This window comes from Amblyomma maculatum, chromosome 9 (genome assembly GCF_055883805.1).
Source record: "Amblyomma maculatum isolate TAMU_Amacu chromosome 9, ASM5588380v1, whole genome shotgun sequence".
NCBI lineage: Eukaryota > Metazoa > Arthropoda > Arachnida > Ixodida > Ixodidae > Amblyomma > Amblyomma maculatum.
In genome coordinates, this window is record NC_139352.1 from 42164312 (window position 1) to 42190598 (window position 26287).

At 43.0% G+C, this 26287-nt stretch overlaps 1 protein-coding gene across 1 annotated transcript in view; it reads left to right on the plus strand.

Annotated features, from left to right (window-relative positions):
* Positions 1 to 1359: 1359 nt before the first annotated feature.
* LOC146178926 (uncharacterized) overlaps positions 1360 to 26287 on the plus strand; it is a 34443-nt gene continuing 9515 nt past the window's right edge. Inside the window, exons 1-6 of the mRNA XM_084580072.1 lie at positions 1360 to 1466; positions 13845 to 13936; positions 18422 to 18607; positions 22328 to 22550; positions 24427 to 24583; positions 26020 to 26132. Coding sequence (XP_084436198.1) covers positions 1360 to 1466; positions 13845 to 13936; positions 18422 to 18607; positions 22328 to 22550; positions 24427 to 24583; positions 26020 to 26132 — 878 coding nt within the window. The remainder of the gene's footprint in view (positions 1467 to 13844; positions 13937 to 18421; positions 18608 to 22327; positions 22551 to 24426; positions 24584 to 26019; positions 26133 to 26287) is intronic.

Here is a 26287-nt window from a genome sequence, read left to right on the forward strand (position 1 = left end):
AGAGAAATAACTCAAGTTACCGACATTCTGGTGGAAATTAAGAAGAAATGGGCGTGGGCAGGACATGTAGTGCGAAGAGAGGATTACCGATGGTCGCTTAGGGTAACAAACTGGATTCCAAGAGAAGGAAAGCGTAGCAGGGGGCGGCAGAAAGTTAGGTGGGCGGATGAGGTTAAGAAGTTCGCGGGGGTCAAGTGGATGCAGCTAGCATAGATCCGGCGTTAAGGGGAGAAAGATGGGAGAGGTCTTCGCCCTGCCGTGGGTATAGGCAGGCTGATGATGATGATGATGATGATGATGATGATGATTTTACTAACACAAAATCAATTAAAATCACACAAAACGCTAACGCTCTCTACATCAGCTATTCCCATATGACACGTCGTGATCAAGCAGCATAGGACGGGCTTCATTAAACTAAAATTCAAACATACATAACAAAGGCTCTAGTCTTGAGAGACTCGGGAGGTTTCGCAGCAGCTTTCTGAATTGCAAAGAACCTGACCACACTTTCCCGAAAATAAATTCGGGCAGGTCGTGCATCATCTTCATCACAGTGGTAAGCAGCCATTCTTGAGCGCCATATACAGTCGAGGCCCAAGAGCATAACTAAATTAAATGATAGCCCAATCATCACTTTCTACAGATAAGTACCTTGACCCGTACGGTATCTGGTACGGGCCAAGCGGAAAATCTTTCATTAACGTTTTTCGTAATACATCACAAAAATAAACCCCTTCTATACAGGAAATAACAAGAAGAATACGATTGGGATGGAGCGCATTTGGCAAGCACTCGCAGATTATGACTAGCAGCTTACCGGTATCGCTCAAGAGGAAAGTATACAACAGTTGCATCTTGCCTGTACTCACCTATGGGGCTGAAACGTGGAGGCTAACCAAGAGAGTTCTACTTAAGTTGAGGACAACCCAGAGGGCTATGGAACGAAAAATGGTAGGGGTAACATTAAGAGATAGAAAGCGTGCAGAGTGGGTCAGAGAAATAACTCAAGTTACCGACATTCTAGTAGAAATTAAGAAGAAGAAATGGACATGGGCAGGACATGTAGTGCGAAGAGAGTATAACCGATGGTCGCTGAGGGTAGCAAACTGGATTCCAAGGGAAAGAAAGCGCAGCAGGGGGCGGCAGAAATTTAGATGGGCGGATGAGATTAAGAAGTTCGCAGGGGTAAAGTGGATGCAGCTAGCACAGAACCGGGTTAAGTGGAGAAATATGGGAGTGGGTATAATCAGGCTGATGATGCTGCTGCTTATGATGATGATGATGATGATGATGATGATGATGATGATACAGTAAACAAAACGTGGTCTAATACGTGATAGCGCGAACCACGTCATAATGCTCCTTGTCTACCATGAGAATGATAGCAGTGATGGCAATGACCCTGCATTATTTGATAAAGACAGTGGTGACAGTGGCGATGATAATGATGGTGAATTTAGTTGGTAAGTATAACGAGAACAAACGGACTGCACCCAGTTCAGCAGCAACGCTCAGGTTTTCGCATTTCTGCAGTGTACATTCCACAGTGCTGTCGGAATATTTATTTCGAAAATTCCCTGAGATGGGTTTGCTAAAAAGACTACCAACCCAAGTGTGTTCGTGGTTTGAAATCCTGAAGTAAATATTATCCGGTGATTTTTTAGTTGTTTCAAATTCTTTATACAATAAAGATCAATTCGTTTATTTACTTTAAGCTTGCCCTGTCTGACTGTGACCGCCAATGACTAGTATTTACTACCGATTAGATTTTGTGTGATGGATATTTGGATTGAATAGAGAAGACTATTTCCGATGAACTCTATTGTAATTTTCTGAACTGAAATAAGAAGTTGCAAACTCCATAATTCACTATTAGTTGTTTGCCTCCAATGTTGTTGCACGCGTCAGAGCACAATGATGGTGTTTTGCATGCCTGAAGGACACGGTTAGACTGCCTGGGTTTCTAGGTATAAACTCTAAGGTGTACATTCTTCTCCTTGATCTGTGTTTACTATTCTTTACTGATATAACGTATACAAAAGTTTTTTTTTTTTCTACCTAAAGCTCCTTTTCATAGCTCTCTGCTTTCTGACATATACACAAGCGCGGCCATAAGGCTACAAAGGAAAGCTATACAGCTTGCTCAGAAACTTCCTATTTGAAGAAAAATTAGTCCTGATCCAGGGATAGAGCACGGGGGCACCGTCTACCCGGGCAGTCGCTCTACCAACTGAGCTAACCAGGGCGGTCAGCAGAGTACATGGTAAGGCGAGAGCGAATTGATCAATAACTCGAAGTTGGAACAGTGTTGATCGAATATTTAGGGGAAATCCCCAAGGTAACAAAGATTTGTAATAAGCAAGTAATTACTCAGTGACATCCTACCAAGAGCAACAATACGACTACAGAGAAAAGCTATACAGCTTTCTTAGAAATTCGTAGTTAAAAAAAATTTCCTGATCCGGAGATCGAACACGGGACTACCGTCTACCCGGGGCAGTGGCTGTAACATGCAACACTACATTTTGTAACGTTTCCCTCTCATCCCTCTCACTCTCCATGTGCCCATTTGATAAGGCTGTATCTATCTCGTGTCTTCAGAGCCACCATTATGAAGCGGTATCTCGCTACATCGCAGTTTACAGGATTTAGTCCTTAAACAGCAAATGTGTATATGGTTGTTCAACTAATATCTTGTCATCGTTCTGAACTGAATTCGTACTGCGTGACTCTTGGCGGGAACCCGTTGGCGATCCGAATCATCTACAACAGATATATCCCATAGGCCTATTCTCGCTGAATGATTTCTTTTATGGGGGCCTGCTTCGGATCGAGTTGTTCTCTAATCTCGCGACATTTTGTCGCCTCTATTCTTACTTCTCCATATTCCGTTCTCCCTCTCCTAATAAAACCACTAATTGTTTCTGTTTTCTCCCTCCGCTTCAACTGCCCAGAAAACCCTTCGCCTCAGATTTAGGTTTTGAAGCCTCAATCAATTTCTTTTCTCTTTTCCCAAATATAAAATTCTCACATTGCACACATATTCCTAAGCCAGCTGTTCTGAGGAATATTTTCTCTATCCACATAAACATATTTACATATTTTTATAAACAAACATATACAAGTGTAAGCATATTGTAGGCACTGTGCGTGCACGTCATCTTCATCTCTACATATTCATCATCATCGGTCATCGCGCCGGAGAGACGTCGTGTGAATGAAACGCTGCTAGTTTGTAGCTGCTGCTTCGGCTGGGCTGGCAATAGAAAAGTGAACATGTCGGTTCTTCTTCCTGTCTCACGTGCAATATAGAGATTAAAAATGGTGTTAGAGAAGTTGACTAAGGCCCGTTGTTATGCCATCACAATAAATTTGCATTAACACGTTGGAATATTGATCGCAAACAAAGCCGCCGCCCTGAAAACTGTACGAATATGCGTGCATCAGCGATACATTGCGCAGTGGGATGGTGCCAACTGTTTTCACGCAGTGGGATTCCCGCACGCTATTGCACTCAATAGGTATCGGCTTTATTGGTTGCCAGTACTTTGTCAGAGCCTTTTTGCCTTACTTGGCGCGGCGAAAGCTTAGACTACACTTATTCTCAGTGCTATTACCACTGTCTGGAGTTACGCAACGACTCAACATGCTCAGTGCATGGTGACGAAGACAAGTTCACTTGTCGAAACGTCGTCTCGACTTGCGAACTGAGGCTTTCCCATTACCTTTGTTCAGTGCTCTTTCTTACCATGCCTATAAACGTCATCCATGAATATTAGTCATTTCAGAGCACATATTAGCAGCAAGGGGGTTGTTACTTCTGCTTAAGCTTTTTTTTTATGGTCACCGCTAAAAATCGAGGGTATAGTTAACTATAGTTACGCTCTTATAAGAGAGTGGCCAGTACAGATGCCTTCGTGCTATAAGCCATAACGTTCCCAACGCAAGATGTGACCAAGTTCAAGAACATCGTTTATCGAGCGCTTACCTTTCAGTTAGGCCCCTAGAGAAAAAAAAAGAAAAAGCTTTCAGTAGTGATCAGCGGAAAGCGATTATTATGCAAGTCTCAAAATTGCACGAATTCTAGGCTCAGTTTTGCAAAGTGGAAACGTGTCATCTGCGGCATCGTGCCCTTGCTTTGATTCATGAACATTCGCTTAGCGCTGAATGTGTTCGACAGAAACATGTCTTCTAGTATTGCTCGGAGACCAGCATAGAAGAAATTGAATTCCAGTACTCAAAAACGGCCTTTACATGTCAACACTTATTTTTACATTTTTCGTCCTAATTCTACATTCTCCAAACTGTCGGGAGTGGAAATGGCGCAAACTTTTGACACGTATTACTTACGCTGTCTTCTCAGACTGAAAAGGCACTGAAGCCTGTGAAGTGCCATAGTCCGTTGTAAAGGACGCTTCTTTCGTTGTCTTCCCAGTCTGAAAAGGATCTGCAATAGAGAGTAAGAAACATCTAAAATACGCACATCATATTTCCTTGACTTCCATACCGTTATTTCTCTCTGCTGGTAATTTATTGACGTGCTGCACTTTCACAGCAAAAGTCGAGACCTTTAATTACGTATGCGAAGGAGCTCTCTGTGTTAAGAAAACGATCTTTTATTATATATTCTTTTCTTCTAGGTCTAATTCAAGATATTCGACGACCACGTGACTTAGGCCCAAGGGCGTTCATAGTGTGTGACTCCGGACAAAGTGAGATGGTCGTACAAATTGTGGAATTCGACTCCGTTAATAGCCCATATCAAGCTCTGGCACATACGCATCAAGCCACCACAGTAAGCAAAACTTCACGAATTTTATGACACTGACAATTTTGTGACACTTATCAACCTTGGGAAAGAAAGGACGCACTCGGTCTGGAATGTTTTCGGAGAGCTCTATGTACGAGGCGGAAACCGATCCAGTTCTCGAAAATATTTAAGAATAAAATTATGGCTGGTAAAGCCGTATTTGTATACTGATTGTGACCAATTTATTTTGCATGGCTGAACCCGGAACATTACGAAAATAGTGTCTATGCGGGACCTGTGTCAGTCCTCTGAATGAAACATCCATACTACACAACCAGGTCTAGCGATGTGTTCGTGAGCGCAGTTTGTGGTGTCCTCAAACAGCGCCTTGTCAAGACAGTAACGGTATGTTTACAGTGAAACTCTATGAAAAGAAGTACCGCAAACTCAAGAATGAGATGAAGAGAAAACTTGTGTGCAATACCTGTTCTAATCCTGAAGGAATACACTTAACCCACTTCCTGTCTGGCAAGAGCTTGATATGGTTAATTGGGGCACTTTCGTTCTGGATACATCTCCAGCCCTCTGCATTGAGCCATCAGGTTCGATACCGTTACTTTCTCAGCGCACGACATTCTTGTTCTTAGTTCAATAGCGCAGGGTAATTTTGTGCATTTGCACGGTAGCTATAACGTTCTCTGTTGCAGCCTAGACTTTCTTGCTGCCGCACCTAATCGAGAATACTCGGAGGCTGCGATAATTTGGAAATGTTGCAGATTACCTTTTTTCACATCGTCAGTACCGGAAACTTAACAAATACGAATTCGTTACGGAGACTTCCAGTTCCGCCTGAAAGCGTCAAAGCTTACAAGCATTAGTAGTTCCAAACTGCAGAATAAATTGCTGAGCGCTCCGTGAAATCTAAACTGTAGAAAAGAGACAACTTTAGGGCAAGGGTGGCTTTGACACAGCTAGATACACACCCGCCACTTCGCAGTGCATGGTACCTAGGAAGAAAGATATAGGCAGCGTAAATTTTGTAGCCGAAAGGAAATCACCTCTCTAGCAATTGCACTATATTGGTTTGTGACGTTTCCCGATAACGGAAGGACAGATCCTTGTTTAGTTTGCCTAAAAACCCTCTCGCGCGGACAGAAAAATCCGCGCAATGCCTAGATGTCCTAGAACAGCTGTACCTGCTGTTATCACTAAGTATACGCCGCACATGCACGGCTCGATACACGCACAAAAAAGCCTGTCTGCAAATCGCGTCTGCTCAGGCAACCCCATACTGTATGTCTAGATACAATGACACTAATTCGAAGGTTATGACTAGTAAGACCATTCTGTTCGAGAGAACTGTGCGGCTGCGGTCATGTTTTCATCCCTGCCTACGGACGCGAGCGAATAAAAGATTGAGGCATATTTATACCTTTAGTCTCCCAGCTCAAACCGGTGCTGGGTGTCCCGGTCTCCATGCTTGCTTCTTCTACTTCTTCCTTTGTACCTTTCGGCTCGACACGCGCGTCACGTTGTGTTGCAGCATATATTCGTCAACAATACTCATCAGAGAACGGTAGACAGCCTAATGTTTGTTGGGAAAGATAATGAAGGAATGTAGTTAGATTTCATTCACTTTCACTTTATTTTTCACCACTCATGTACACATTTTAAAAAATACATGTGGCGAGGAAAGCGGGAAAAAAGCTGCTTGCGATGCAGCTTGACTGGCCCCGCCTCCCCTTAGAGTTGGCAAGCAGCAAAGTACCAGGTCAAGAACATAAACGGTTCAATGCACGTTCAAGACATGGGGAAATATAGAAACAAAGGAAGACAAACAAGACTGTTATGAAGCGGGATGAAAGGGAACAGACGTTTTCTTTAACCAAGCATTGCATGCAAACCATTCTTCGACAATAGAAGACGTTGTTCTAATGTGAGGTTAAACTTAAATCAGTGCGCGCGGAAGACTAGCTTGCAGTATATGTAGACTATAGTCAGTACGAGGGAAAGGTACGTGCCAGATTTCACGAAACCGTGGGGAGCGAGACGAAGTGTCTTCATTCAAGTTGGCTGTGTTACTTAAGTTTCTAATGTTCTTGCATAGTTCATGAATATATGACGCTAGAAGCTGATATTCATGAGCAGATCTATTTTTATAACCTTGTCTTTATTTAGATCAAACTGGACTGTGAGCACTATATATGGCAAATTTGCTAGGGCGCGCAGGACATTCTTCTGCAAAATCTGCAATTTATGCAGCGATTGTTTTGTGCCGTTCCTTCAACTGAACACGAAGTTTCCACGTTACAACTTACTTTCAAATGACATTTACTGGAAACTAGTATATAATTGTATTCAGAAGGATAAGTAAAGAGAATTATTTTTGAACAAACACAGAGTGTTATGTAAGTTAAGTTCGAAAACTTTCGAACCAGAGCAAGGCACCCGTGTGCTGCGCTATGTCGTTGCACGTTAGAACCTCCCGATGGTCGAAATTTCCAAAGCCTTCAACTATGGCGTCTCTCATAGTCTGACCCGCTTCGGAACGCTAAATCCCATGAACCAAATAAACCAAAAGTCCATTTCCGTGATATTCTTTGCCACAGGACGATATCCTCTATTATAGTGACGAAGTGTGGTGAAAGCAAATGCGACGAAGGAACTTTCGCTAAGCTTTATAGCCTGGACTGTTCCAAATTCACTCACGTTTGCCGCTACTCCGCCGGGCTTCAGCAGGGGGATGGTTCGCTCCACGGTACACACATTTAGTAACACGCCTCTGTAAGGATTGCTGCCTGCTAGGTGCGCCGATTCCGCACTCTCCCCCCTTCAGTTCCTTACTGAGTCCGGAATAATCGTTTTTCTTTCTGACCATTGCGGTCCTAATATATATACACATATATTAGGACCCCATTGGTCAGAAAGAAAAACTATATATATATATATATATATATATATATATATATATATATATATATATATATATATATATATATATATATATATATATATATATATATATATATATATATATATCCGCCTCATTACACTTTGTGGAGGTGCCACATTTTCCCATCCTGGATCTCCGCAGTCACACCGTAACCAGCTCTGTCACTATGACTGGTCCCCGTCTCAACCAGACCTGCTTGCACCCAGCACCTCCACCAAGTGCATGAGGCGGATTAAGCCATTCGCACTAGAGTAGGTTTACTAAGTCGTTGCTGCTGACAAAGCCGGTATTTCTCCGAGCGGGTGCGAGCTTCTTCGTCTTCGCCCCTTTGTCGTCTTCTTCATCTTCCCGTTTTCCTCTTCTCGCAAATAAAACTATTCGTCCTACAATATTGTCGCATAAATGAGCAGGGTCAGACTCCAGAAACCGCGTGAGCTCAGTCTTGGAGCTAGCGCACTTCTTCGTTCTCTCACACCTCGGCGCGTCTTCGTCGTCAGCGCATGCTACATTAGCCACCCCATTCGAAAAGCATCGGCTCGATGATAAATTGAAGTGGGGGCAGAATAGTTTAGTCAGTGTTGTCTGGCACGAAAGGGCTTCAACCGGACCACGTGCACCACTTCAGAACCCTTGGGGCGACGGGGTTCTGCTTCCTCATTTGACACGACTTCATAGTCCAGATCACCAAAGCGTCGAAGAACGCGGTAGGGACCGAAATAACGGTGCAAAGGTTTTTCACTGAGTCTTAGTCGTCGAATAGGGTACCAAACCCAGACAAGGTCACCTAGAAGATAATTTTCAGCGCACTGCCGCAGGTTGTAGCGTTCAGCATCTCGGCCTTGCTGCTCCTGAATTCGCACTCGGGCAAGTTGGCGGGCCTCTTGGCACGCTGTAGAAAAGAAGCTACATCGTCATTTGGAATTTCGTGTATATGAGGCAGCATGGCGTCGAGCGCGGTCGTCACTTCTTGTCCCTAAACTAGGCTGAACGGAGTCATGTTGGTCGTTTCTTGAACGGCGGTATACCGAAGGGAAAGATGTGCTCAAACGAGTTAAAAACATGACTGTTGCACCGGGCGTAAAAACATTCTTTTTTAAATTGCATACAGGAACCCTCCCATTCAAAACATGGATGGAAGAAAAGGGCCTTTTTGTACCTTGAGGCTCAAACTGTCTACTATGTAGGAAACCTGAAACAGTTGAGCACGTGTTCCTGGATTGTTGGGATGCGGTGTTTTACTGGGATGTGTTACAAAGGACACTTAAAAAAGACCTGCCATTGACGCCACGTGGAATTCGGTACTTGACAACTGTTAATGATGATTTTCAGTATGACCTCAACATGCTATTGGGCCTTCACGGTATTTGGAGGAGTAGGATGAAGTTCGATTTGCGGATGGAGACTAATTCTTTTTTATGAGGAGTCGCACACCTCTTAAACAGTGCTAGAGAACGGCGGCACTTTGGCGAGGGGGCTGCGCAGCTGGCCTTGGCTGTGACGTCACGGCATACGGCTTACGCAAAGCTCCGCTCTGACCCTCGCAGTGAAGCTTTTCGCTTTAAAACACAGGTCTCGGCGCGGTGGTGGAGTGGTTAATATGCCTGACTACTGTGCTCGAGTACACACGGGTTCAATCCCAACCGAGGGCGGCTGCGTTTCGATGAAGGCGAAACGAAGCGTTGTCCGCGTGCTGTGCAGTGTGAGGGCATGTTAAAGATTCCTACATTGTCTAAATTTCTGCGGAGCCCTCCAATAACAGTAACCCCTTTTCTCTGCCCGCTTTCACTCCGAGCGCCCTCTCTTCCCTTACGGCGCACTTCAGGTTTCCCCATAGCAAGTGTGACAGATACTGCGCCTTTCTTTTCCTGTAACCCAATTATGAAGCCAGTAGCAGGCCCGTGCATTTTCTTTTCCTTCTTCCTACAGCCACAACAACACTAAACCTAGTAATGTTGGCAACTTAGACTTAGTACATGCAGTGCGGTGTTTGAAGGGCACAGGGTGGCTGATCCTGGCCCAGATGGGGCTGGCACAGATTAAGTCCCCGCCGCTTGCGGCGGGGGCTAGTCTGCCACCGACTTTTTATCTGTTTTAGGCCGTCATTTCACCCGCCACTGCTTCGGTGGTGGACGACGGCTGTTCTTGCGGCGCGCGTCTTTCTCTCCTTCTTCTTTTTCTTTCTTCTGTACTTTCTCTTCAGTCCGCACGGGGCAGAGGAGGTGGCTCAGCTACAAAGCCAGTAGCAGGCCCGTGCGTTTTCTTTTCCTTCTTCCTACCGCCACAACAGCAACGCCGGGGTAGTGCAATGTTAAGAGGCCCGACTACTGTGCTGGAGGTCCCGGGTTCGAACCTGACCTCGGCGGCTGCGAAGCTGAAGTATCCACATTACAAGCACGATGCCTAACTGAGTACATAAAAACTAATCAGTTACTGCATGTGCACCTCTGTACTTGAGCCATCTACACTTATCGAAAAGGTATAGATAGTTCCATGGAAGAAAAAGAAGGCCTTGTGAGCTTAGCGATACATTTAGATGCTGGGAGAAGAAGAAGAATAAGAAGCTGGTAAAGGCGCATCTGGTGCAATGATTCTTTGCTATCTACAGCCGAATACCAGCATCTCATATACTCATGGAAAGTTCGAGCATGTAAATCACGGCAGTGTGAGGTAACGATGCCTCTCCTGAGATGCCGGATTCCTCACCTAAATCTTTATTTATGTAGATGCAGGATCAGCCCCACAAACCTTTGTGAGGCTTGCGGTGAAACTGAAAACATTGATCACTTCCTTCTCGCTTGCCGAAGGTTTTCACATCAGAGGAGGGTGCATTTAGAAACTCCAATTGCACGCTTGGGATTTACGTTGTCGGTCCCGCTTCTACTCCCCTTCGGTGCGAGTGCGAAAGGATTTGCGTTGCCTCAAATTTGTCAGTACTTGCGTAACTACATCACAGCTACGGACAGATTCCCTTGCTAATTACATTCCAAATTTACAAAACTCCAAATTTTTACTTCATATTTTTTCATTCAATAACTTTTGTGATCTTAAAACTTATTTTTTTGTTTACTTGTCAATTGCGTTATTACACTAATTGAGTTTGTGTAGGACATTTGGCAGTCCACACTGAACCCTGGCCAATCCCCCTTCGTGGGTATGTGCCAAATATCAAGGAAGAAGAAGAATCTGGTGCGTTAATCGGCTGTTTGTTCCTTCATAGCAAGAAAGAGGAGGACGAAAAGGCAAATTCTGTCCGCAATCTGGTTGTCCCGCAATAAGTAAGTTTCACCACTCTTTGAGTTGGGTCCTGCGCCCTTCAGCTCACTGTCGATTTTTTTAATGGTTGTAATTGTGCTAGGCTATTCAACTCCCGCTAGTTTCTTTTGTTGATCCTGTAGAATGCAAAGCACTTTCAAACGAAATGCTTTCGAGGCTTTTTATAAGGTGTCCTTTTATGCTTTCATTTGGTTAAGCGATTAGCGCAAAGGAGCTTTTCCTTTTTGAAAATATAAAGTTGCGTCGCATTTACGTTTTATCTTGAATCTTATTATAACCTCTGCCTTGGTTGGTATTTCTAAATATGGGAAATCTAGACTGTCACCTATGCTTAAACACCTCGATTATATCATACCAGAGTATATCAACCCAGTGCTGCGTATATAAGCTAACAGCGGCGGCCAGTCCACCGGCAGTTGTTGGAAGCGGAAGCAGTATTAACGCCTGCTTTGGATCGAGGCTATAATAAACATTAAGTGCAGCAAATTCAAATTTAGTGGTTTAAAATGTTTGCTTTCCACTCGTTCCATGTTGGTCAAAATGCTCATCGCGTCCTCCGTCAGAAAGCAGCAGTTCTTTCTTATCATCGTACCTCTTTGCAATGTGGTCCCTAGATTTCGTTGGGGATATGCTCATACATTGTTCGGTCGAGGCTCGAGAGAAGATGAGCCAGACAGCATGACAGGAAAGGTAAGAGATCGTGCATCTTCAGCTGAAATATGAGTCTGTTCGTTTTCTGCTCTCCTTCTCGAAGAAGACAAAATGATTTCTACCACATATGCCTTTACCTGGAGACGTTGCCAGGGTCAACTGCTTAATGAAATGGCGATAAGCGCCACGCCGGGGTGGCGCAGTGGTCACAGCGCTCGACTACTGCTCCAAAGGACGCGAGATCGAGTCCCGGCCTCGGCGGCCGCTTTTCGATGGTGGCGAAAAGCAAGGCGCCCGTGTGCTGTGCGATGTAGTGCACGTTAAAGAACACCAGGTGGTCGAAATTTCCGGAGTCCTCCACTACGTCGTCTCTCATAGGCTTCAGAGAAGCGTCCGCTGGATTCGACTCCAATATAATTTGCAGCGAAAGAGACAAAAAAGAAGAGGACGAAGCCTGTTTCTGCTGTCATTAGCACCATCATATAGTTGCAGTTTTAGGTCATTATGTGCTAACGAATCCCCGACGGACAGAAAACAGTACTTCATTCCACCTATTCAAGCTTGTTCATTCGCATAGATTTAACCGGCCTTATCCACCATCATCTGCCTCATTGCCGCTAGTCAGATGAGCATATTCGCAACTTCCAAAGATATCAAATATGATGATTAAGCAGCTTTGAAGACAACAGAGCAGGCGGCGCAATTATTTGGTAGCTACTTTAAACGTCTATCCTGCCTGACCAATAAGTTGTCCGCCAAAGATGGGTGCAATAGTCACCCGCTTGGGAGATGCAGTATTGTGTCTGAATTAGAAAGTAGGCGTATAATCGGTGGTATAAATACCACAACGACAAAATAATACTTTAAATAGAAACACATTGTTATTGAAATGCACTCTTTGTGAATATAGAAATAAGCTATTGAATAAAATATCAGTTTAATTTTTCCGAAATAGTGAAACGGAATAACGGCGAATCTCCCACAACAATGAAGGTTTACACAGAAGTTCTCTACGTGCGTGCGTACACGCCGTTGTGACAGCGGCTCACTGGGCATTAAATACCTGATAAATTGACCCATTTTTATTCAAGGATCTGAATAAATTATCGAAGTAAATTTTGGTGTCACCGACAGTCTATCCTAAAACCTATTCAGACATGAACGTGGTCTCGACAGGTGCTTTTGACTGAATGCGAGCTAAGAAAATTGAATGCTGCACTCAAACTCTTTTGGAACGATCATTTAATCGAACAGCCAATGACACTCGACCCTTTCGACGCACATAGTGTACATGAGAGGAGGTTCTGTACAGCTGTTAGCCACTTCCCCGTCTTATGCAGCAACGCGCATTAGTTACCTTGACATGAAATTTTATTTGTTGCCCAGAAAGGACGGCAGGGGTTTGCGAATGCTCTCAAAAGCCAAGGAAATGAGGACGACTTAATATTATTAGCCTTCACTTTAATCGCTATGATGATGCAGTAGCCATCCGAAGATTAAGGTGAAGGCAAATGCTCTATAAATGACCCGTGCCTTTTATTTCCTTTGAATGCGCTACGGGCATGACACGAAAATGTGAGGCTTGAATAACAGCACAGAAATGGGCATACAAGCGATATAGAGACCTACCGGTATGTTGAAACGTTATTCATGTAGTGTTCATATTTTGTTCCTTCTTCAGCACCAATGGCGACAGATCAGATCCCTGGGGTTCCAGCTGAATATTTTACCACCGAATTTGACAAAGAACAAACAGGCAAGTTTATACAGCATTTTGCACTATAAACTTCAAAAGTCTTGAACATTTTCGGTAATTCTAAAATAGAGGCTAAACTTTAAATTTCATTCACTCTTTTATCTCAAGCAAGGACATCGCTTTTTTCAACTGCTGGTAGGTATGGCAGGGCCCACACTGGCGACGTCAGTGAAGCTAGATCAGCATTTCACATCCCTTGCACGTTTATTTGTTTTACTTCCAGCCTCTGAAGAACCGAAACAGGCGTAAGTACAGTGAACACGATGTAATAATAACAACCATGGGCTATGCTGATCATAACCAGAGCATACGGTATAAAAATGAAACTCGCCCGCACGACGTGCAGAATAGTAGTTTTCTTCCACCTAATAGAAGCCATAGTGCACGCTCTTGATGCAGCAGTAAAAGTCGTTTGTGCACCGCGTATAAATGACACAAAGGCCTACCTTTCGTTTCAGCAGTTCCGCGTGGCATTCTACATGGGTAATGTACGTTGGCCTTCTAGTCGTGATGGCTCTTTTTCTTCTCTCTGCCATGGCAATGGCAAGCGGTACGTCCACTCGGTATGACTTTATCGCATTTGGGTCCATACTCTTAGACAGTTTTGCATCAAAGACACGCAAGGATTTTCTCTTTAACGGTGGATGCTTATATCATCTCAATATAGCACTTGGAATGATTGACGGTCTGTACAAGAGAGATCAGCTGCCGGGGTGGCGCAGTGGTTACGGCGCTCGACTACTGTTCCCAAGGATGCGGGATCGAATCCCGGCCTCGGCGGCCGCTTTTTGATGGAGGCGAAAAGCAAAGCACCCGTGCGCTGTGCGATGTCAGTGCACGTTAAAAACCCCAGGTGGTCGAAATTTCCAGAGTCTTCCACTGCGGCGTCTCTCATAGCCCGAGTTGCTTTCGGACAATACAGCCCACAAACCAAACAAGAGAGGTCGCTCCAGATGGCCTGCTTAGCGGCTCTAAGCGGTCGATATTGTAACTTATTGGTATCAGAAGTGTTACATGATAGAAACAAAGGCGAGACTCCAGTTCACCCCAGCAACGCCAAAGCTTTCACATTGCAACAATAAAAACCTCAAGTCCCGGAAATTACTGACGCGCCCTTCTTGTTGGCGTTGAGTCTTTTGTTTGTGCATTTACATAAATAATCATCGTTGATTAGCTATGTCATCGGTAGCACGTTGATACAACCCAAATTTCACTCAAAATTATAGGCTTTCAGAAAATTCTATGCACAAATATATGAGTACCTTAATGTAGCTGCACTTCGCGTTCTTTAAAACCTAAGGTAACATATCTTTAAAATTAAGCGGGTAACTTTGTTAATGGTCTTAACCAAACACTTACTAGTTTTGATGGTTTGGTTTGGTTTGTGGGGTTTAACGTCCCAAAGCGACTAAGGCTATGAGAGACGTAGTAGTGGAACACTCCGGAAATTTCGACTACCTGGGGTTCTTTAACGTGCACTGACATCGCACAGCACACGGACACCACTCCGTTTCGCCTCCATCGAAACGCAGCCGCCAAGGTCGGGTTCGAACCCGGGTACTCCATTCAATAGAGCGCGTGGTCCGGCCGCAAAAAGGATAAGGATGTCGGTATAACTCAAGGCGATTTGATCACCGCGACAACACCAGGTCAGATAAAACTGTCAAGGATTTCATTTTGCTTATCCTGATCACTGAGTAAGCTAGTGCTTTCAGGAGTAAGGCACACTGTTGTTGTTGTATCTGTAGGAAGAAGGAAAAGAAAATAGACTGGCCTGCTACTGGCTCTGCAGCTGAGCCACCTCCGCTGCTTTGTACCGACAAAAGAGCAAATAGAGAAGAAAGAAAAGGAAGAGGGAGAGAAAGACGCGCGCCCTAACAGCAGCCGTCGTCCACCACCGAAGCAGTGGAGGGTGCAATGATGACCTACAAAAAATAAAACTTAGGCGGCTAGCTAGCCCCCGCCGCAAGCGGCGTTGATCTACCGTTCCAGCCCCCTAGGGCTAGGAACTGTCACCCTTCACAGTGTTCTATAAGCAGATGTCGCAGCCTAAACAAACGCACTAGCTTTAGCAATGTGGCACGCAAGGAAAACCGGGGAAACGTAAGCTGTGGGTATGATGGATGGCGAAGAAAATCATAGAACCTGGGTTAGGAAGAATATAACACTAGAGTTAATAACAATAAAGCTTTGCTGCGTTGTGTTGCACTTTTTAGTACAAAGTAGCTATGCACGGAGACGCGGACTTTTCTCTCTACGTAGATGTCTAGATATGCAATAGAATTGTGTGCTAGCGTATACCCCTTGTTGACTCGAAAAGACGTCGCCGTCGCCAAGACACAGAATTAAAAAAAGCGTGCCTGGAAAACTCTTGTGACGCCGGCTACGGGAGGCCACCCATCGCAACTGTACCGAGATCTGTTACGTCGCTGGCAAGGGAGATGGTGCCTGTGCGTTCCGAGTATCCAAAGCGTCTTTCTCTTTACAGACCGCGTCTGTGCAAATTTTTCAACTGGGAGGCACCACAGAGTACAAAAAGTCCCTCTCGGAACAGGTCACCTCCAAGGCGGAGCTTCAGTAGCCCCATAAATTGTTTATCTTTTAGGAAAATATGAACTGCACAACTGCGACTTACTATAAATATTTCATGATTGGCTAAAAAAGGGAGAACTTACGAGGCATTTTTTGTTTAATTCAATTCAATTCTTTATTTTCTTTCATGGAAAAGGGAAGCTGAGGCAAAAGGCTGACTTGCCAGACAAAGGCCTGAGCACCCATATGCAGTTGATCGGACAGTAACAAAAGAGTGAATGAATGGGGCCTTTAATTCAAGTAAGGGATGGCTCTCGCGAGTTGGAAGAGAAAAGAATTGCATTTGCACATGTCAGTTCAGAAGGGTGAAAAAATCCATATATGGTTTATAACACGAGGATGAAGCAAAGCAACCAATAACATTGTACAGCAATCACTTGTCGTCATAGTTAGCGTATCAAAGTCAAATATTAATAAAATCAGTTGTGAGACAAAGAAGCGAAATTCGCAGGACACACTCGAAAGCTTTAAGGAAATCGTTTGTGAAAATTTATGGAAATTGAAGATCACTATTTATCAATACTGAATGGTTTTTTCATTGAACCGTTTTATTGAAGAATTGAACAGAAGAGGTAAATTTAAATTAAGAACTATAGGAACTTGATATCATAGTGTCTGTTTACCATTATTAGACCGGATTTTAGGAACTAGTTTCCTTTGCGTTCTGAATTGGGACGTTGTGGAAGAATTGTTGGCTATATAAGCGTAAAACTGGCTTTTATGAATGTGTTGAAACAGTCGAAACAAATATGTCTGATCTGCCTTAAGGATACTATGCTCAATGAATAGAAGCTGTGTTGCTAAATTCTGTGGTCGGCCGTGATACTCCTCAATTGCTCTCAGTGCTTTCTTTTGTAGCTTAATTACTTTTTATGATTACCGAATGTTGCAGTTCCCCAGACTAGAATACAGTAACAGATTCTCGAATAAAAGGTGCATAATATATTGATATCTTTAGCCATGTAGGAATGATGTTACCTTATCGCTAAAGGCAACTAACTACTCTGCTCAAGCTAGACATAAGTTCCGAAATACGAGTATTCGAAGACAGTGTCTCGTTAGACCAGACACCCGTAAATATATGGCTAGCTACTCTTTCAATCACAGTATTAAAGTAACGAAGGTTAACTTCATGGCGCTCTATGGTATTAATATGTCTCAACACAATGTACAGAGTTTTTGAAAGATTCAATGATAGTTTATTAGCTTGTAACCAGAAGTGAAGATTATTCAGGTATGCATTAACATTAACTTCTCGATCACTGTAAAAAATTGTATAATCAGCGTACATTACCATGTCATTTGAATCTCTTATATTGGATAGATCATTAATGTAGGTAAAGTAAGAGGGAGCCGAGAACTGAGCACTGTGGCACAGCTTGCGTGATAGCTAGCTTCTCCGACTTATTAAATGTAATACGGACATACTGAAAACGGTTAGCTAAATAACTAGAAAGCAGTGCTTAGTATAAGCCACGAACACCAATGCCTCATTTGAGCCGCAACGAAATTTCATAGGAGCCAAGCCAATGATGCCTCAAGCCATGTAACTCATTTTATTCTGCTTATTTGTCTATTTCCGAACTTAAATCGCTCATCTTCAATCCGCGTATATAGCATACCTGATTGCGATTATAGGTGTGATCATTAGTGGAGATATGGATGACTCGTAACAACGGTTTCATGTGGATCTGAAAAAAGACATCAAATATTAAATTGGCGCAGTTTATTTGAGTATTGTACACTTGTTCATGAGATTTTCTTTTATAGTAATAATGACGGCTTTTTTCTTTGCGATCCCAGTGCAGAGGTTCTTGATTCCGCTACTGCTGCCTTAGTCTTTATTTTAATGCTACAGGTATGACAATTCAAATTCCCATTTTTCACCACGTACTTCTATCTGAGCAACGCTATTTGGATTTCTTCCGACTTTCTTTTCTTTTCCACCGTCGTGCGCTCGCCGCTTCGCATATCAGACAGGTCGGCTTGGCACTAGAGCAGCAAAAGCCTCAGCTTGAACACATGAGCATAGAGCCTGCATTTCGCTTTAGGTTCCTGTATAAGCAATGTAAATTACAAGCTTCTACACGCATGCAATTGCGCCGAACAAAACAGCGTAAAGAACATTTTACGCTATTCAAATGTAGAGTGTGGGACCTACCGCTCGCAGACGAAACGCTTGAAGAGTGCCTTCCAACATTTTGGTATTCCTTACATTTCATTTGTATATATCTGTAAAGACTCCTTAGAGTGCTAAGAGTAGTGTTGATTGCCATACATACTTAGGTCAACCTGTACCACCTTTAACTATATCGCCATGGAAGGAGAGAAACTATTACTTCGTGTCTATTCAGCTCGTTTCATTTTGGAGATTGTTTTGAAAAGAACTGCGGTGTGTAGGATAATTATAAGATTTAGGTATATTCTTCTTTAAATTTCGCAGCTTTTCACTACCAATTGCCTCTGAGCACGGCTGAGGCGTATGTAACCACTACGCAGCCAAATTACCGGCCAGCGAAACTGCAGAAAACACCCTTGGCAACGCGCACTGCTGCTTTGGAACCGGAGGAAGCTACGACTGCCGCTTCGACAGAACTGATGCCTGCGGCAACGAAGTCAGTCAGGGAACGTAAGTACGCGGCGCCTTACTGCGATGCTGCTGTGCTCGAGAAAACGTATTACTGATAACACATTACAGGCACTTTACACTTCAGTGTTTTCTTTTAGCGAAAAATGCCTTGAGCAAGCGCAAAAACTGGCCTGCAGTGCAGAGTAAGGCCCATGAGTTCGACATTGAAAGATGTTTCAACCTCAATTATCTTCAGTGAGGATTATTAGAGACAAGGCTTCTGTGGGTTGTTCTCAGTTTTTATGGTGTGCAAGGACTTCGAGCAATGCATACATACATACATACATACATACATACATACATACATACATACATACATACATACATACATACATACATACATACATACATACATACATACATACATACATACATACATACATACATACATACATACATACATACATACATACATACATACATACATACATACATACATACATACATACATACATACATACATACATACATACATACATACATACATACATACATACATACATACATACATACATACATACATACATACATACATACATACATACATACATACATACACAAACGTTTGTTAATAATAATAATAATAATAATATATATGTATTTCGGTTTCAAAATCACATGGACTGAGGAACTGTATGAAACGCTGTAGAGAAAGAAAAACTTCGCATTCCCCTTGTGTAGCTTTTCCTAGCAAGGCCATAGCTGGTACCGCAGAGTGAGTATTTTTGGAAAATTTAACGCGGAAGCGTTTAATGGCTCATACTGTCGGCATTCGTTCAATCACACTAAAGCTGTCAATCAAGTGACGTAATGATGAAGTCATTAGAAAAAACATAACCCCTGTCTCAACCGGCAATCGAACCTCAATTACTTGGATCCCGAGACGAGTGATTAACCAACTGCGCCACGCCCGGTATCGTGAAACGCGCCTTATAAGTCTCCTGGTCTACCATGAGGAAGATACCTTGCATCCCCAGCCAAGTGCTTTCACCAACTGCGCCACGCTTGTGATCGTGAAACAAACACCATAATTCACCTTGTTTACCGTGAGAAAGATAGTAGCGATTACAATCGCGCTGCAAGTAGTGATAATGACAATGTTGAATTTACGAATGATAATGCCGGTGCATTTAGTTGATAATGACAATGAGAGCAACCATGATGCACCGTGTACACTAGCATCGCTCAGTCCTTCGCCTTTCTAAAGTGTAGATTCTAAAGCGATTTAAGAATTTTTCTCTTCTTGCCATGCGTTCGCTGTAGGGATCCAGCAAATGTGAGATTGTACGGTGGACCGTCGCGCCTGTCACGTGGGGCTCCTTTCAGCAATGAGCGCCCTGTGCTTTCGACGCCACTACGCTGTGACGAAGAGTCCGAATTTTGGTTTAATTCTGAAACTATACACAGTGCATTTTGTTCTCCTAAAGTGATCGCGTTAAAGCATCATTACCCAGAAAATTCTTAGTTCTCATCTGTGTCGGTGTCGTAATCAGTGTTATTTTTGAACGAATAATAACGAGCATCTGCCTGATGACATCGCCGGACACTGATTCATCGATAGGTTGTGCACCTTAAAGAGATCCCATAGTGTCAGAAGGACCTGCTACGTCAAGCTGTTCATTAGAGGCGTGAAGGTGGAGTAAGAATTAACCTTTCTGTGCTGCTGCATTCCGAGTGGGCCACGTTACACTTAGGCATGTTCATATGGCCTCGTTAAAGCCACGTTCTACATCTCGGGTGGTAGCCTATGCTATCATGTCGCGTATCATAAAGGCGGAGCGTACGTGTCCACCATAATTTTATTGTGTCTATAACGTATCGGCAGATAGCGTTAAAAGTGCCGCTCTCTCCAGATCGGTTCAGCTTCAGCACTGTTAACGAAAACTGACGGGTATGCATCTGGCAGGTAGTAGGTTGTAGCTGGCAACGTCAGCCAATGATTGGCCGCAAGATTGCCTGACGTTATGTCATGTGGTCACATGACATGGCTGATTTGGCTGATGCTCTCAAATTAGGCCTTTCATTTCAGATGAGAAGCTGAGATCAAAATCAACAATCCAGTAACCTTTAAGTCTGAGTCAGACATGTTGCCTCTAGGTCAAGCAGGCAGGTTCGTGCTGATTGGCTAAGCATGGTATTTACAACTATGTCGGATGACCTTATGCATGCAAATCTATTATGGACTGTATATCGTAAATATTACATGAGTAAAAAATAATTGCTAATTGGGCGCTATCGCTTCATACCATTATAGACTAAGCTAAAGCGTTATTCTTACCAGTATATACCAAGTTACCAACAAGCCAGGTTAAAGAACCACTTTGGTGGATATTTCGGAAGTCTAAGAAAGTTGTTGTATCAAACCAAACCAGTAATAGATCAACTTAATAATGTTTCATGCTCTTCAGTGCACTGAAACATTATTAAATTGATCTATGAAACGCGATGACATAACCGGTTACTAAAATTTCTAGACACAGCAACATGAAAGGGCAAGCAACTTTGAGACGCCCTCTGAGTCATCTAGAGCTAGAAACAGCTACTTCGCTAATTCAGTGGAGCGTAACTATATTCAATACGCTTCAAAATTGTCGCTGCAGGCAATTCTCTCCAATATTATTTCAAAACATATTTTCGCTTCTCATCTACCGAGGTGTTTAGGTTGCATTAACAAGCCAATTATTCTGTTCAGAACAGAAAATGTTTTGCATCTTGGTTCATCGTTAACAAAGCAAAGCGCTAAAAAACGACAAAGGAGGAGATGAGGATGGGACAAGCGCTTCTGTTCATTTCCAATATTATTGATTTTGAATTATTGCATCCCTGAGTGCCATGATGTCAATTAGGATTCCTGTATTTGAAAACTAAGACAAAAATTAACGTCTTTCAGCTCTAGCTAATAGTTTTCTGTTGTGCGCTGAGATATGTTCCAAAACGCGGTTATCTTACATCCGCTGTTAAAGAAAGCAAAAAAAAAATGGGCAGGAAATGCCTTGCGTGGGGCTTTTTGTCTACAGTCATTTTAACTTCAGCATGCTCAGGAAAACCTCCCCTGTAACTCAGCAACAATTATATGCAAAATATTTCGGATTATATTCCAGGGCAAATGTGTACTGCTCGAAAAGAAGTACCGTGGCTTACTAATCATATGATGCTATCAGACATCTTCACCTTAAGAACACACGGAACGTTGTTCGGCTGGTATGAGGCCTCTCTCGTTTTTGAAGTTCTAAATTCGTTCACTTGTTATCAAGTGTAAAAAATTATTCAAGCTTTAAATTTCTGAATGCGACCGGTTGGTGGAGCACGTATCCCGCCGACTACATTCTTTGTTGCTATTTTTATATTCTATTCTGCATGTAATTATTTTCCCTTTTAGGACCGCCTGCAGTTTCACAATAATAGTATCCTTAGCTGATAGCTTTCTTAAACAGTGAGCTTCCTTTTTAAAATGGATTAAACGTTGTTAATAGTTTATTGTTAAAAGAGGTATGATGCTGAATTTATGTTCAGCTGTTGATGACGCACCAGAAAATTACAAGACATAGAATAAAAAATCATCCCTTTTTTTTTAAGCCCTTCCAGCCGCTATCATCATCTGTCCGCTTATTGTTATTCCTATCAAACTGTAATGAGATGCGTTTCGTTTTACGAATTGTGTAATCTTTGCGCTCAGAAGCCATCCCGCTAACTCGTTTTGGGAAAATCAACCGGACACAGGACGCGCGCCTCTTCGTGGCTCCCTCGTGTGTACCGTGGGCGTTAAAGTGAACCGGAGCCTCCGGCTGCCCGACGACGGCCTGTGCCACTTCATCATCTTCGACTCCCTGCAGCGCGATGGCGCCAACGACCTGGGCGGACCTTTCGAGGAAAACTTCCGCCACTTTATGCAGTACGCCGCCGAGCAGGAGACGACTGAATACGGCGTGGGATTCGACTACAAGTGAGCTGGCGTAACCAGGTTTCACGTTTTCTACTTTCTTTCATTAAAACGATGGAACATTACAGTGCGAACGCCTATCCTGTGCAAATGGCACCTCAAGCTCCAAGCTTTAAGTTTTCCCTCAGGCTGTCTTTTTGTTTCCCAAGACTAGGAATGCTCGATATAACAGACTATAAAGCACATGTTACAGCCCTTTTTCTTACAATTCTGGTCATTTCTAATATTATTTATTTCTAGTTATTTCATCCTCGAGTGCTATCCACGCACTCCTATCCATGTTAACAAACTTGCTTATATCACTCTAATACACCTTAGAATTGAATAGGCCGCGACTATTCGGGACCCTGATCACGTCTACGGTATCGCCAACATTGAATCCTTGCAGAGCGGTGCTGTGCGTTTTATATTTTCAGACTACTCACTTTTCACAAGCGTTAGTGCATAAACACAACATGCTGAATGGGATGATTTAACATGTCGTCGTAAACACACTCGGTTAACACTTTTCCATAAGATTTATCACCATCCATTACTGCACAGGGATTTGTTTGTCACCTCATGTCATACTTCCACGACTTGATCATGCCTTGAACGTTAAATGCACAAAGTGTCATTTATCGTCTTATACCAATTCATTCATTCCTTGCACTATCATTGAATGGAATAACTTGCAATCGCACATCGCTACAGAAATTGACAAAAAAATTTCAGGAACTACTTCGCTGTGACGGAAATGTGTAAATATTTTGCTGTTGTTTTTCTTTCTCTCTTTTGATGTCATGCTTAATATTTAGTTATTGTTTGTTGTTGTATTTGTTGTTGATAATTGTATCCTGTTTATTACAATTGTATCACTGCCTCCCCCTATGTAGTAACCTCATTGTGAGGGCGATTAGGAGTAACATAAATAAATAAATAAATTCAATTCTGTCCTGTATAGCCCTCTATTAGCGGACCTAAATGTGTAAAATGAAACGTTAAAAGGTTTCGAAATTTATAACACCTGGGCCAAAATTTGAAATTATTACACGATTTCTGCAGCGAAATACATTCGTGAATGTCTGCAGATTCTCAGTTTTTGCCTGCCATCTTATGCGCTAACCAATTGTTTACGGTTTTGGTGAATTTATGTTACGCCTTAAAGAAAACTAGCTGCAACAAAACCAGCACATGCGAAAACCCAGTAGCGTCCGGTGCCACCATTTGTAATGCATATCTCTGATTTGTCAGCGTGGCACATGACGTCACGAGAGTAACTGAGCGAATCGGAAGGTTGGCTGGTAGTTGGCAGGTGCGCTGTCTGCGCGACATGGCCGACCGTGAGAACGGGCTCGAAAAAGTTGGCAACTGTGCTAGTTTATGTACCGTCTTTGGAAAAAGTAACAAGGATGTGTGTTTCGCCTCTCAGTCGGGTAGTAGAGACTTCGTACCACTTATGAAGCATTAAATCTATGGAACGTAAAAAGAATTCTCGTCCTCACTTCTCAACAAGGTGTTATCCTTTGGCAATCTATGCTCGGCTTAGAATACAAACTAGAAGCAAAACATGCAGCCTGGTTACTTTTGGCAAAGACGATACAAATACGTCTAGGCATCTTCACATAGCCTGTTGGAATAAAGCCAGAATAAGCCGCTCGCGTTTCTGCCGTAGCCGGAATTTCATGCGAACGTAAAAAGCGGCCATGACAGAATGCCAGTAAATATGGAGTATAGGTTACTGCTCAGCCTCGAGTCGCAAGAAGCAGAGAGAGAAGACAAGTAGTAAGTCGAGTGGAAATGAAACTGTAATGCTTTCTCATAATCAAGAAGGTATCAATTCTTACCGTATTAGGTAACCCTTATTTTTTCGTTTTTCGTTTCTTTCAATGTCTCGCAGTGCCTTTGAAGAGATGGATGATATTCTTTCTGATTCTTCTGCCAAGGCGCATCTCGACAGCCTGTGGGACAAGAGAATATTTCACTTCGGATATATCAACACCCCATTCTCAGATTTTTCACACGATAAATTTACTCAGCTCATGGAGATCCTCAAGGCAAGTGTCTTCGGCGCAGTTGTAATTTTTACCTGCCTAAACTCTACTGAAAATTGGGGCCTGAAATAATTTCGCCTTGCTTAACTTTTTTTTATTTTGTGTAGTCACCTCAGTTTCGATCGCGGTTCTTGCTTATTTGGCAATCACATACGTTTGCTACTTCACTGTTGAACTTCACCTTTTGGAGAGGATTATACCTTAAATTTATTGCGCGACATTCGATTGTCCTACAAATATTGCTTGCTTAGGCGAAAGCTGTCTCCTTAGCTTCAGCATGCTTTGGTGTAATGCACGTTTTTTTATAGCAATGAAACGCTAAACAATCAGTACTATTCGGCACTTCCTTTCACTTTGATAAGCATTTATTGATACCTAGGAACCAATGTTTGGGAACCGCAATGATTAGCAGTCCGTTCAGGCCAGGAAAAATGTACAGCTGCGGACGTAAGTAAACGGAGCACGCTTTTTCGTTCAAATTAAAATAACGCCATCAGCACTGGAGATAACAAAACAACATTTGTCCATGCGAAAGGGCACTGGCGTCTACTACCGGTTCGTACATAACACGACTGCCAGTTTCAATTATGCAAAGCGGTAAAAACTTTAGAAGCAAATAGCGTGCTCTGTGTACTTTTATCCGGTGGGGTACATTTGTATCTTCTTATCCTTATGTAGTTTCGCTATGGCCGTTGCTTGTGAACGTTGCGCTCATTTTCAGTCGAAAGATCGAACTGAGATGAGGTGCAGAATCCTGAAAGCACGCTGAATAACAAAGCTCGAACAAAAATGGCGTCATCAGTATCTAAGGGAACAAAATGTAGCGCACCAAGACAAGGACAAAGAAGACACACACAGCGCTAACTTCCAACTAATGTTTATTCAAGGAAGAAAGCATGGTTTTATGCCACCGCGTATCACATGCGCCAAAAGAACATGCGCTAGCAAGTCATATCAGCCAGATGCGCAATCTCCTTTGGCAACAACGCGACAGAAGGGAACTTATACAATCATCTTTCAAAAGAGTAATCCATTTAGCTTCAACTATTTCACGCGTTAACCGTTTTTTGTGCACTTTTAAAACCATACTTTTTTTGAGGAGAGGAATACAATTGCAAACACGGCAATGAGCCGACAAACCTTTACCACACCTGTTACTGACATCCCGGCCATGCTCACGAAGCCTATCATTGAGGCATCTGCCCGTTTGACCAATATATTGCTTGCCACAGGTTAGGGGTATTTGATAGACTACATTTTGGATGCAATTAACAAATTTTTCTTTATGTTTCTATGTACAGTCTATCACCTTCTTGGCTTCTGACGAAGTTTTAGTGCATAGCTGACTCAACTTCGATCATTTTGTTCCCTTCGATCATGTACCAACAAGCCCAAGTATCTACCCTTCTGAATCAGTATCTACTTCGGTTACTCCCCAGACCGTGTCCACCATGATGAGTGACAAGAGTGGTATCGACCGTCCGTCCTATACCATCCTTGTGGCAGCCATGCACAGCGATCTGTGGATAAAGCATGCCACGCACGTGTTCAGGTGGGTCCAGACTCTGCCCCAGGGCATAAAATAAATACCACTCGAAACCATTCACAAGTGGAAATGTGAAAAAAAAAGGAGCTGGAAGTCGAGACAACTTTCTTCTACGAATCTTCGTGATTACATGCATAGTAAGATTTCCACTTTTTACAAAC